This window comes from Perca flavescens, chromosome 11 (genome assembly GCF_004354835.1).
Source record: "Perca flavescens isolate YP-PL-M2 chromosome 11, PFLA_1.0, whole genome shotgun sequence".
NCBI lineage: Eukaryota > Metazoa > Chordata > Actinopteri > Perciformes > Percidae > Perca > Perca flavescens.
In genome coordinates this window covers 21,683,071-21,697,622 of record NC_041341.1, presented here as the reverse complement: position 1 = coordinate 21,697,622, position 14,552 = coordinate 21,683,071, and the positions used below count along the sequence as shown (strand labels likewise).

At 39.4% G+C, this 14,552-nt stretch overlaps 1 protein-coding gene across 1 annotated transcript in view; it reads left to right on the top strand.

Moving 5' to 3' along the window:
- The window catches only part of slc4a10b (solute carrier family 4 member 10b), a 30,886-nt gene that overhangs the window by 1,041 nt on the left and 15,293 nt on the right, over nucleotides 1-14,552 (top strand). Inside the window, exons 2-8 of the mRNA XM_028590534.1 lie at nucleotides 206-247; nucleotides 9,604-9,685; nucleotides 11,633-11,785; nucleotides 11,931-12,069; nucleotides 12,559-12,719; nucleotides 12,947-13,132; nucleotides 14,388-14,476. Coding sequence (XP_028446335.1) covers nucleotides 206-247; nucleotides 9,604-9,685; nucleotides 11,633-11,785; nucleotides 11,931-12,069; nucleotides 12,559-12,719; nucleotides 12,947-13,132; nucleotides 14,388-14,476 — 852 coding nt within the window. The remainder of the gene's footprint in view (nucleotides 1-205; nucleotides 248-9,603; nucleotides 9,686-11,632; nucleotides 11,786-11,930; nucleotides 12,070-12,558; nucleotides 12,720-12,946; nucleotides 13,133-14,387; nucleotides 14,477-14,552) is intronic.

Below are 14,552 nucleotides of genomic sequence, written 5' to 3'. Positions count from 1 at the left end.
TGCTCTTGTAGTACTTTTAGACCCATGTGGCTTCAAAATATAAGGTCGCAACCTGGCCTTATAAGTCACTGAACATTTAAAAATCTAAAAAGAACAATTCAGAGTTAATCTTCATCTGATTTGGAGCAACGCATGTCTGAATGTGAAAGTGTTTTGAGTGGCTGAATGAACTCTTCTACAAAAGTGATTATTTATTATCTTTCAGGTCAATTCTTCCTTTTGCACATCAGTTGGGCGCAGAAGTTTGGTGAGTTACTTTCCCTGGATTTATGGCTTCTATACCAGTATTAGGATACAAGTTAAAATAAAAATAAAAACAAACATATAAAATGCACTTTTTTTTTGTTGCATTGAGGTAATTTTTTTACTTTTCTTAGATCAAATTCTAAGAGAGTAGAAGAGAGACTCACAGGTGGAGCTGCAGAAACATTCATTGGAGTGACCAGGTTGATTTTAAGTTACATGATAATCTTATAGCTCTCCTTTACATACCTATAAAGAGGGAAGAGAGGAGGGATGGTGGGAATCCAGCTCTGTCTTTGATGAGATGCTGCTGGGCAGCAGCGATGATGTCACTGCTGTAATCTCGTGACGATAGAATGGTGGCTGTCGATAGATGCTCAATCACAAACCCTGTTCTTTGGCACAACAGAAGGGCATCAGTGTCTTGGCATGGTGTGAAGCAGGGCAGCAGGAGTTTGTAGAGCTCAGCTTTTAGACCGTGTTGCACTACGTCTCAACTGATTATATAGCAGAGGACACAGAGGGAGAGCTCATGCATTCTGGAAACTTGGAGGCTCCTTGGCTCTTGAAATATCAGGTAGGACAAGCACCTCTTTGATTAAGTAAATATTCAGATTGTTATGTGGTTACAGAGGGCAAGGCGTGTTTCACAGGACAGACATTTGGGACAATTAGTAGCAAGGGACCCCTCTCTCTGAATCTCCATATGAGCGTAAAATCCTGGCGAAAATACAAAAGTGGAAAACAACTTTCTTCTGCTGACCATTACAGATCCATCTTGCAGCTTGGAGATAGATAAGACACTAAGTCTGCCAGAATGGGGTCTCAAAGCTGTAAAACAACTTAAATTGCATTTCCGAAAAAACAAAATGAAATACTAATGTGTCCTTTAACAGAATGTTGATGTTTATAGCAAAAACATTTAAGGATTACCGTGTATTTTGTGCCACATGAAAGCCTGTGCAGTTAATGCTGTTATTGCTGCCACTGATGGTTCCAAAATTGCCACAGCCATCTGTAGGGATCAGATCCAAGTATGTGCCACATCCTGTGATATCACTTCAGCCATGTGGTTTGCCAGCCCTTTAAAATGATTTTGCTGGTGTATGGATGATTAGTCTAAAAAGCATCTACAGACCTCTATACTTAAACTCTTTTTTGGATTCCTGTTTTTATTCAGAACCTACTTTGCCTTGAGAACAGAGTTTATCTGATCTTCTTGTTCTGATCACCATGTCTAAATTAGTGGATCAATCTGTCATGGTTATGTGTTAACATCCAAGCATCTCTTTGTCCAATCAACTAGCCTGACAAGCCAGACCCACATCAAGATGTTGGGTCTGGGAACTCACCATTGACATGGCTCAATCCGAGGGGCGGGATAAACAGTTGTCTTTCAAATTCCCTCTGCACACAATAGGATAGCACTACAACCAGGCAGAGCAACGAAGAAGGTAGCAAAGCTACTTGATAGATTACACTTTTGCCGCAAAACTCCAAACACATCTTCCTTTTTAAAGAATGATTTCAGTGCCGTTCTTTTCTCAAAGAAAACCTTAACTCCAAGTCTTCCAGAAGACCGCTTTTCCCTAACCTGACTCCGCCAGATGGATTGCTTCGCATTTGCTCGGCATATCCATCTGGGAACTTTCCGTTGGAGAACTTTTGGGAAGGGGCGGAATACTGGTAATTTGATTGGATGAACCATCTGTCTATCACCTATGTTGGTGATAGACGGGCCAAATCAACCAATCAGATCCACGAAGCGTATGAAAATACAACCACAAGCCTAGCTCGTAAGCTCAGCATGCAAGCAACATGTCGGTAAAGGATATTTGCCGTTTGTGTAACGAGAATTTAGGAATAAAAGTCACCATTTCAGGTTCCCGGACCATATTCCAAAAGAAGGATCCAAGAGAAAAAAAGCATTAGCGAGCGGCTAACAGAATTAGGGCTACCGCTGGCTGATAATACTGGTTAGCTGATTGGATAAACCATCGGTCTATCACCACCTAACCCACCTCAAAACCAACGCTGATTGGCCCGGTCGTTTGGCTAACGGCTCCAAATTTTCTCTGCCTCAAGATGCCAGACTGATCTGCGAGTGGAAAACTGGAGCTCGCGAGATCAGGACGGTCTCACGAGGCTAGCTTTTCCCAGCAGCAGCAGCCATAAGCCCCGCCCACCGACTCTATACACGATGTGATTGGCCTGACCAGAGTTTGGTTTTTCCAGCTCACAAGTCAACGGAGAGTGCCTAGACCCCCCTGGCTGCAAATTAAATTTGCTGCCGCTAGGGCACGTCTAGATTTCTAGGCTACCAATTTACCCCTTTAACAGTTAATCTAACATCCAAAACGCACTAATGTAACCAAAACAATTTATACATATCTAAGGATGAACTCTTGTACTTGAACACTGACAACTTTTGTCTCCTAACAGTAACACTCGTCACTCATTACACATTGACCTGAAAAACACTAACAGGTCAACGTGATATTATGACTTCGGGTAAACATACACGGCCACTTTCTTAAGCCAAATGGTGTGTTAGCTGCACGCATTTTGAGCGCATTTTGAGCGCCGTATACAGCGGACAGGTTGGGTTTAGGAAAAGAACAACAGGGTTGAATTTAGTAAAACAAGAAAGCGACGGTTGAGTTTAGGAAACGTGACACGCGGGACACAAAGGAAACGTGACACACGGGACACAACTACCGGTCTCCTGGGTGAAAGTCCTGTGTTTGACCCATCCACCATCCTGACCAACCTCCCTACGCGGATTTTCGCCCTTTCATACTACTCGCTACGGTGTAAATTCACACGCAATTGCAAGGTAATGTAATGGAGGCCAAACAGCGTTGATAAACACACTAAAAAGTGAGTATGTCTTGATAACACGCCAATAATGGCATTCGAATTGTGATAAGATCGGTCTGAACAGGTAGCACTACAATATGTATAAATGTTGGCTTTTTACATATCTTTTATTTATCTATTTATTTAGCAAACCCAGATTCCATTACAACAACAAGGTCACTTCTATATTGCATGGATTGTGCTACCCTACAGTATATGTCACAGAAATGAATCAGATACGCTGCAATATGCTTCAATGGGCACTAAATGGGCATCTAAAACTAAAGTTCTTCCAGTAATGCAATACAAAACTATACATATTCACTATACTTGTATAGGACAGCTACAGGTATAAGAATTAGGGCTGTGACGGTATAGATTTTTTCTTACCGCAGTGAAGAAGCAACTTATCACCGCGATATGGCGGTTAACCGTAACTCCTCCGTTACGAGAGTAGCAGTGGCAGGGTGCCTTAAGTGAGTGACGTCAGTGCCTGTGTGATCGCGCAGGGACAGCGAGCACTGAAACTATCGTATGAGTGCGGCTGTGAGAGATAGCAAAGATTACGTAAGTGAGTTAAAAGTGAACAATAAAAACAACAAGCTTGAGCTTCTGAAGACCCAGCTGCTTCTGTTGTCAATACCGCTGGTAAAGTGAAGGGCGTTACCCCCGAAAAGCATCGGTTGGAACCTTATAACATATATTCCAGCAGGGTTTCCATTTCCGCTCAATGTGAGAGTCTTTACTGCGTTTTGCTGTCATTTACGGTCCCGCTGCTTTCTCTCCTTTCCTTTGATCTATTTCACAGACAGTTCAGGAAGGTCTTTTGTTAATATTAAGTAAAAAATAAAAATAAAAATAGATTTGGAGACAATTCCAAGGGCAGACGCTTTGCGGTGCAGCGGTCTAGCAGCTGAGCAGACAGAGAGCTCTCTACCAATATAAGCTGCTCTGTTTTAGGCTACGAAACTTGGTGTTTTGTCGGAATAAGGTATAAGCAGAAGGAAAGTCTGCTAGCTGCTAGGCTAAAATGCAATGGTAAAACACTGTGGCGGTAATGTAAATGCGTCCACCTCAGCTGAAAATGGAGAAATGTCTTTGCCTTCCCTACGGTGTAATTTATTACATGTACTGTAGAAATAATTCATAATAATCGGACACACAAAAGAAATCCCCCATATGTTTAATGTACTACCCATCCTCTTAATAATAATATTAATAATAATAATAATAATAAATTTTATTTGGTGGATGCCTATCTAGATACACAAGGACATATTTCATGTTTAAGAGGGCATAAAAGAAGAAAATACAATAGAATACATTTAGCTTCATAGAAATACATTTAACAAAATAGACAACTTACGCAAAGCTGAAGTGACGAGCAACTTAAGTTTTTTTTCTCCATAATCTCTTGAATATAGGATACAAGACAGCAGGATAACTAAACAATGATTATTGTGTTCACACAACATATGCACTCCTGTTACTTTCACCAGCAAAAAAAATTTAATTAAATAAATAAATAAAAAATGTGGTGGTGACGGTGATTTCATCACTATGGTAGGGTCACATCACCGCGGGTATTGTGGTGATGCATTATCGTCACAACCCTAATAGCAATACAACAGCGCTATAGCAGAAGACAGGGTTGAAGATAGGGTTGACTTCTCGTTTGGCCGCAAGTATTCGTCCACATCACACCTTCTGTCCTCTCTTACAATACACCTGGGAAAGAATCATAAATGTTCAACCTCCACGAGGAAAAGAATTCCTCTGTGGGTTTGAGGAAGGGAGGCTACATCCACACAAATACATTTCCGTCCTAAAACACATAACTTTTGCTACACTTAGGTCTAGCGTCCACACTACTCCAGTATTTTTGAACCTCTAAAATAGAGACTTTTGAAGATGTTTGAAAATAGTTTGAAAACTCCAGCATTGCGTTTTGGTCTGGACGGGCGGAAACAGAGACTTTTAAAAACCATGATGCTGACATCCATGTTCGCTTCCTTATTAGGTCTTATCTGTCCCGACGTGTCCTTCCCTGATTTGTCACAAATCTATCATGGGACAGTTTTCCAGAAGAAAAAATAAATGAAATCAACCTTGACTACCGGTTAATTCAACATGAATTACAGTGTTGATGAGCCTGTTGTAGTTGCTAGCAGCTGTTAAATTCTGCATTTTACAGTCACAGGAGGGAAGTGGCTGTGCACTTTAGTACACACAAAAGAATGGCAGGATAACAGCAACTTCTCCATCTTCCCATAATGTCAGACACTTGTAACAATCCAAGCCTGTCAGTGGAATGTTGTTCCCATTAGTCACTGCAGACAACAAAAACATGGGAAAATAGGGTCAAGGTTGAAAAATTCCGAAATTGCCGATTTGAAGACAAAAACAAGAAAAGGGTGTGGATTATTTTTTTTTATTCACACGAAAAACGGAAAAACTAAATTATGCATTTGGACAGAGGATACATGGTTCCGTGTATCATCGGATCATTCAATGCTTCCATTTAATCTGTTTATTATTTCAGGTTTTGTAGGCTTGAAAAAAGGAAAATGACTGTGTGTTTAATTAAGTTGAATATCTAATTTACCTGACACAACCCAAAACCAGCAGTCAGTCCGACCGGTGGTGATATGTTTGTAATGTTAGATTTGGTTTATAAAAGATGCAAGCAAAGCAACAGAGTGCAAAAAATGACAGCAGAAACATCAGATAGGTCAGACCACCGTGTTGAACAATATATCTTTAAACGTGAAAGTTACAGCTGAACAGAAATAAACAACTTTGCTGATTTTACATTTCTCCGATTCAAATCAACTGCCATTTGTCTACCCAGAAGGGATGTTTTGTGTTAGTACGACGTCACAGTGATTTGGTCTATACTATTCATAGTGCACTACAGGATCACTGTCTAAATTCATGTTTTAAAATATAGGAGGACAGAAAAAGATTCACTGACAAATTACTTTTAAATGCAGGAAACAAACGTCAATTCACTCCTACTGTACATACGTATGAGGTAAGCCACAGATGATGAACCTGGTTATTATCTCTGAATCACTTTTCAACGTATTTTTTTTCAGATTCTTTAAAATGTACCTTGATTTTCAATTTAAAATATGCTTTATAAACTTTATCCTTAAGTCTGCGTGCTCCCGGAAGGTAAGTGCACGATCAGGGAAACAGTACAAAACAAAATAACAGAAAAATAGAATTTAGACTTCTTTGGATTCCTTGTTTATTAGGCTAAACTTCCCATTTCAAGACAAAACAAGAAAATAGATTATCTATAGTTTTTAGCTTCTGAATTGAATTGAATAATTAAATTGAATAATTGAATGACTGGATAATACACAGACCTACATGGACCATTAGAAGTTAATGCATTTTAATTTATTTTTAGATGTAGCTGAATGTAACCAACTGTAGTCCAATTTACAGTCATGTTACACACAAACAGGTATGTGAGCATAGTACAGATTTAATATGGGCTAATGCGTTTGGTGTTCTGGTAACAAATACTGTTGGTTTAATCTGAGCAGGGATGTTGATCCATGCCCTGTGTATTTGTAGACAGATTATCAACATCAGCCTTGTGGCCTGGCCAGCACATGTGGCACTGCAGCTGTGAACTGCAGTGCCCTTCATTATAATAATGCCTTGATGGTCAAATAGTGGTCAAGATGGCTCATGGAAAAGCTGATATCAAGCAAGCTTTTAGGATAAAAAATACCTACTGTAAAAAGTGCTTTGATCTGTTCGTAAATTCCAGGAGACAGGATTGATTCTGCAAAGCTCTCTTGTTGTATTTTTGTTTTGCATTTTCAATCCCAGCTGCTGCTGCATGGATTTAATAAATGACAGTGTCAAATGAGTTTTACTCTTAAAAGTCCATCCCATGGTGTACTAATTTGTCACATATTTCACATATTGTTTATCAAAAAGGTTAGTTGTTTGAGGAATGTTTGCAGTAGTAATGGTGGCTTTCTTTATTTGTTATGTATGCATTTATTGTTCATCAGCTAACGTTACTGCTGAATGTGTAAAATGCAATTATAGGATACAGTCAGTTTTTAACAAAATACTACTTTTGTTGCTCTACAACGGCAGTTCCTTCAGTCTGTCAGTGTTTGCTCCAAAGTGAAAAGAGAGACAACTACTGGATCCTCATGGCAATTGGTAGGCCTAATAGCATTCATGGTTCATAAAAGGCCCGTCCTAATAACTTTGGTGATCCCATGACTTAATCAAGCACCACCGTTTCATGTGCCCAACTCCACAACAAAGAGGTTATAATAATAATTACATAACATATTATTAAATTATATAATTATTATAAACTCTTTGTCCACAACATAACTGAATTCCTTTTAGCTTGCTAGCATTAGTATGGTAACCTGCTAGCGTCATGCTATAATGTTAGTGGCTGTGCGCTGTTCACTTGCTAAATCAACCAGTTAACGTTCACATTCATGAAGTCTTTAATCTAAAAAAAAAAAAAAAAAATACTGTTTGCAAACACAGATAAAGCATAATCTCACCTTTGTGCCGCTTGTTGAAGTTCCTTTTGGAGTGTGGTATGGACTTTTGTTGTTGTTGCCCCTTGTGGCTATTTGGAGAAAAACACCCACTGCTGGCTGTGCAACTAGGTACCTGATTGCCAAGATGTTAGCCAAAGCCATTCCAGTTAACAGTTAGCTTAGGTGTGTTAATACTGTATGTCAGAGGTACGTTATGTGCCTTCCATAAAGCTTGTTATGAAGTTTAGCCTCCCATGGTTTAAGAAATGATTCTCATGTGGGTGGTCATAAGTACTGTATATGTGTGTATGTGTGTGTGTGTATCACATATATTTTTTTATAAAACAGTTGAAAGCAGGTGTTGAGTTTTTTTATCCTTGCATGCACTGTTAAATGATTTGTGTTGGTTTTTACAGATTCCTTCTGACTGCCTACCCCCTCATCTTCTTCAATGAGTATTACATAAGCAGGCTGATATTCACACCACATAATGCTGGTTCTCTCAGTGATCTGACTCTAATCAAGTATATCTAAAGTAGGTCCATCTGCTCTAAGCGATCTCTTCTTGTTTAGCTGTCAAAAATGTAACTGGTTGTGGTTAACGGTTTATTAGTCTATATCCTTGATGTTCCACTCCCGGGATTGCCCCAGTGCCGCAGGAAATTCCACCAGATGCATGTCTTTTCGATTGTGGTTAACTGCTCCTCAGATCTCTGCAGGGTAAATTGAAACAACTAGCTAGACTATCTGTCCAATCTGAGTTTTCTCTCGCATGACTAAACTAAAATACTAAGACTAAGACTAAACTTTTGAACGTACACGTTCCACCGAAACAAGTTCCTTCCCGAGGCTATTTTGCAGCGGCACCGTGGCTCTGTGCGGAGCTTAGCGGCTCCCAAGACGATTGTGATTGGTTTAAAGAAATGCCAACAAACCAGAGCACGTTTTTCTCCCATCCCGGAATGCTATGTGGACTAGCCAGACCCTCTGCAGCGTGTGGAGGAAGGTCTGGCAAAACGGTTTAATGACATTTGTCACATGTGGGACAGGTGTCTAGTACTTCTGAGGGGGTATCAGTCTGGTGGTTCTCTAGGACAGGACGGTCCATGGAAAATCTCTTGTGCTTAAACAGCGGTCATTCAGTATTCTCTCTTGTAATCTGACAAAAGCTCTGAGCTAAAGATGATGTTCTTTTAACAATGCTTGTTTTCTGTCGCTCTCATATATGAATGTCTGTGTGGCCTGTTAAATAAACCATGAGTTTAGATAACCTCCAGGTGGACCATTGTCGTATAACTGACTTGCCTGTTGCAATGAGTTGGTAACATAATATCAAAGCTGATACTCCTAAAACTGTTTCATTCATTTGGAATGCAGCCTAAGTTTTTTTATTTTTTATTTCTCTCTCCTCTATTTAAGAACAAATGTAATGTATTGTTGTAACTGGATACGTGTGGGTGGTAAAAGAAGATGATAAATCAGTGATAAATATGAAATGAAAAAAACAGCCAGTTAAGGAGAGTACAAACTTGCTTCGTCTAATTTTGTAATTCAATTCAAGCAGTGATTCACCTTTTGCGCTTGTGTTCCATTACCAAAGTCATACAGATCACTGCAAAGGAAGCACCTTAAACAGAAGTACAACTATAATTGTAGGTGGGTCATTTATTGTTCCCGTTATAAAAAGCTTTTTGTTTGGACTAAGATGATACTCTTTCCTCTTTAAAATTAGACATAATTAATTAGATGTAATTTGTTTCCGTGGCATTGCGCCATTGAATTGGATAATGTGTTTGTTCATAATGCCCTTGACTGTGAGGCAGCACCAAGTCAACATAAAATTTGTTTCATGCAAAGTTCAGGAAACATACTGGAAGGTATGAAGATATTGTATGACTCATGCTCTTTATAATGTCTATAATGTTGAATATGTGTTTTTCTGTGTTTGCCGTTATGTGTCCAACAGAGGAATGATGATGAGGCTGTGGTGGACCGAGGAGGAACACGGTCCCAACAGGGAACCAACTTCGGGCAGGAGGATCTTGAAGGTACCTGGACTGCACTGACTGCATCTGGAATACAACAAGCTTCAAGCTGTAAAAGGCAGCTGTAGCTGAGTCTGCCCACTCTCGCCATAAAACGGCTGCTTTCCTCTTGACAGCTATTTTAAAGTTAAAATAGTAGAGTGGGAGGTAGAAACTGTGGGTGAGCTGAGTTTGTATCAGCAATTTCATAATCACTGAAAAACATGGACAATCAAAACAAGATACAAACAGTATGATTTTGTAACATTGGCTAACTAAAGGCCAGCAGCTTTCCCCATCTGTATCTATAGACACAGATAACAATACACAGCGTTTCAGTTTTAGCTTTTAAGTGAAATTAAAAGGCTTCAGCCTTTAAGTATGAATTTGTTAAAATACAAAAACTTTTGATACCTTTATCTTTAAGGGAAACACAAGCCACTACAGTAATTTATCAAATAATGCAGGTAGCCTTTATATATAATATGACACTATAAGCGTGGGTACTGTGCTCCTCATGCGTGGCTGTTGTATGTGTGCGTGTGTGTGTTTGTGTGTGTGTGTGTGTGTGTGTGTGTGTGTGTGTGTGCGTGTGTGTGCTAATCACATCGCTTCAGTAGGTATGGAAACAACTTTCCATATTAGATGACACTCAAATGAACTGAACTTTGCACCCTAACTAAAAACGTATCATTAGTTCACTAAAAGGCTCTTTGTTAGACTCCTCTTTGCAGTTTCTTTCCAGAGCTCAATAGCACAAAAAAACCACAAAACCATACAAATTGCCATACAAATTGAAGAATTCAAGGATATTTGTGTATCATTACTTTTTACTGTGTTTCATTCATCATTAACATTATATGCCCCTGCTGACCAAAATAAGTATTTACACATGTTTGAACACAGGTATTCATGCATTAATTGTTTGTCGGTAAAAGATCACTAATTCAAGCCCTGTTTTTGTATAGCAAGTATGAAGTCGACACACAACATTATACTCTGAACTTTTATTTGAGTTCACCATGTTATGTCCTATATTATTTTATACATAATTGGGGACAAGATGATTATTCATGATGTAGACCACATGTATCAAACACAAGGCCCGTGGGCCAAATCCGGCCCGTTACAGATTTAGATCCGGCCCTTATATCAATTTGGGTTCACAATACATTTTGGCCCGCCTAGTTGTGCGCGAAACCAAAAACACAGGAAAGTGTTTTTTAAACTGCAGTTACCTGACATTCAAAGCAGAATTTGGTAGATTTGCTGACTCTGAGACTTAGAAATTCCCCCAGAAGAAGCAGAGAGAGTTTTCATATTCAGGCTGTTAAACAGGTTGTTGTTAAAAAAAAGGTATCATTGTTTTTCTTGATTTTCTAAATTCTACGATGGCTAAGGAACTCTTTTGATGACTTTTGTAGAGCTTCATATCAACAAAAATGTGACAAAATGCGTACAAAATGTCGGAAAAAGCAACAAATTTACAAAAAGGTGACAAATGTCTGAGAAAGCCAAAATGTTTTTAAAAAGCAACATGCAGTAACAAAAGCACATCAATAAACTCTCCATGTCTGGCCCTTGGTGTGATTCTCTTTTTCCAGTGTGGCCCTCTGAGAAAATGAGTTTGACACCCCTGATGTAGACTATTAAAGAGGGCTTCTTCTGATAATATTTCATTGTACAGCCATAATAGGTGGTATTAACTTGCTGCTTAATGTGGCATGCTACATTATATAGCAGCAATAAACATTATTTTATTTTAGTTTTAGTTTGAGCAATGCACTTCATCACAGTAAAAAACACTCAGGATGCAGAGGAAACCCATGATAAATACTATAAAGCTTGATGGTGTAACAAAGAAGCAGTGCTTTATCATGATCAGGGAAGTCATAATGGTTATCACAAGCATGAAGACAGACACAGACAGGCACATTGCAGTCCTGTAACTGCTGTGTGATGTGTCCCCAGGCCACAGGACTCTCTACATCGGGGTCCACGTCCCTTTGGGCAGTACCAGGCACCGCAGCCATCGCAGACGCCATCACCATGGAAACAAACACAAGAAAAGGAGCACGGACCGGGCCCCCACCTTGTTGGAGGGTAGAGAGTCTCCTGTTTATGGTATTAACTACAGTAATGAACTTGCACACATTATATCATAGAAAAAAAACATATTTCTACCTTTGTTCATTATCTCTTACTATCTTAAAATACTTAGTGTGACCATTTCAGTTTAAACCACCACTGCAATTTCTTGTCTTCCCAGACACTCCCTCCCAGAGAGTGCAGTTTCTGCTGGGTACTGAGGATGATGATGAGGAGCATATTCCTCATGACCTCTTCACAGAGATGGATGAAATCTGTGAAAGGGATGGAGGGGATTCTGAGTGGAGGGAAAGTGCCAGGTACTGTTAGACTGCCAAGTCATCGCAGCATTTACACAAAGACATGACCTACATGTCCTTACTGAAAGCTCTGATTGAATGGACGGGTCATGCCCACGATCCCACTTATACTGATGAGAGATGTAGCTGTGTGTCTGTGTGTCTAATGTTTGTGTTTCCATTACATTAAGTAATCACAATTCATTGTTGTAATTACTTGGGGAATTAACTTGGTGTTACTTTCTTTCTTTGATAATTGTCAGTGTTAATCAAGATGTAGAATTTATTTATCATATGAATTATGGTCTTCTGCTAAAATGGTAAATCAGACATATTTTATTTATAGTGATACCCTGATGAGAGGCAATAAGTAAAGAAAGTAAATGAGCCTAATGTGAGGAGAGAGGGACCCACAATGAATCAGTGTTGTTATTGCAGCTAGAACAGATGGCCAGCCAGTTTGCCGTCTGCTAGCCTCTCTCCTGACTGGTACTCAAACTCCTGTTACAGGTGGCTGAAGTTCGAGGAGGATGTGGAGGATGGAGGAGAGCGGTGGAGTAAACCCTATGTAGCCACTCTGTCTCTGCACAGCCTGTTTGAGCTGCGAAGCTGCATTATTAACAGCACTGTGCTGCTCGACATGAGGGCTAATACCATTGAAGAGATTGCAGGTAACTATTGTAATGAGACACACTTGTAGCAAGTGACAAAGTTGCTGTTTTTGTCAACTTAAGAACTCAGATAAAGTTGTCTTTTAGTGACTATTACATTTTGTAAAGTTCCTTTTTCTTAACGATGCACTGGGAAATCTAGGAATAGATTGATGCACTGAATTTAAGTTGCACTCAAATAGAACCTTGAAACATGTATCCAAATAGCTTGCCATTGTCTACCTTAGACATGGTCTTGGACCACCAGGAGTTATACTCACCACTGGGAGATGAGCTCAGAAAGAGAGTGCGTGAAACACTGCTGAAGCAGCACCATCACCAAAACCAAAAGAAGCTGGCTAATCGCCTGCCGATTGTACGCTCCCTTGCTGACATGGGTCGACGGACATCAGAGCTCCACCTGGACAAGAATGGTGAGAAAAAAAATATTTAAATGAAGCATTTTGAGAAAGAAGAATCAGTCTTTGGTTGAACATGTTGAAATACTGTATGCAAACTGTGAGAAGGGGTCCAAAGTAGAAATAACTTTGTTTTAAAGGGGTCGCAAATACAAAAAGGTTGGGGACCACTGCTTTACTGGATTCTTCAATAAATGTGGTTTGTTTGTATGTTTGTTTATTTAGGATCCTCATTAGCTCCTGAGCTATTCTTCCTGAGGTCCTTGGTCAGTAGTGTTTAAATGTAGATGCTTTGTAAATGTGCAATATGTGTGTCTTATATGCATATGGTCTTAACTTGCGCATGTTCCATCTTCTCTTCATTCTTGATTCTATTCACCACCCACCATCTGCCCACCCACCTGCCACAGCCCCACTGAAGTCAACAGGTGCTGGATTATACGATATGCCCTTGCCCCTTTACCAGCTTATACTTAAAAAAAACATATTGCAGAGGGGAATATTCTCATGAATCATGTTCATACTGGCAACTTAAAATAGGTTGTTTTTGTTGGGTTGAAGTGGTTGAGTTAAAAAGGAGATAAGAAGCAATGTGCAAAAGTACATTCTATAAATATGCAAAGTTGTTGGCGGTTGATCTTCACAGCACAATAAATATTTTGTTGAATTCTGGGTTAAATTTAGTTCAGGACATGCTTGTAGTTGGAAGCATTACATGCCTATATCATTGCCAACTACGTTTTTAAGCTTCAGATTTGCCAGAATTCCACATGACAAAATTAGTTACGCAAAACAAACCAAACTGTTTCTTAAATAATTTTCTAGTTTACTAGACATCTTGGTAGGACATCATGAGTAATTTTATTTTCACTGGTGTGGCATTTTCAAGCTTATTTCAAAGCAACAATCTCTGATAAGCTCCACGCCATGTTTCTGAGTGTATTAAACACTATAATTAGTGTTAATTGTTTACCCTGATGTGTAATGAATACAGAAATTAGGCCAGACCTGCCAGGCAGCTTGGCAGTAATCATGTTAACATGAGCCTGGGTTTTTTGAGACAACAACAGTAATGAAATCTTTGTGGATTTATCCACAATAGCACCGGTAGATGTTGTCCTCTGGGATCTGTGTGTGATCCTCACACAGAAATATTCTAGAGATATTCTGTATAATTGGTCAATTTCATAATATTTAGTGAAATCATCAGTTGCTGAAATGTTGAGACATTTTGGAATTTATTCATAATTCTCCTTTCTGGATTATCCAGGTCAGATGACGGCATCCCAGTCCCAGTTAGCGGGAACAGACGGGAAAGGGGACGTCAGTAAAGAGAACAGTTCTGTGGACTTCAGCAAGGTATAGCACACACACTGTGCAGATGCCCTGTAGTATATACAGTACTGTGTTTCTCAAGTTATGGGCATAACATTTC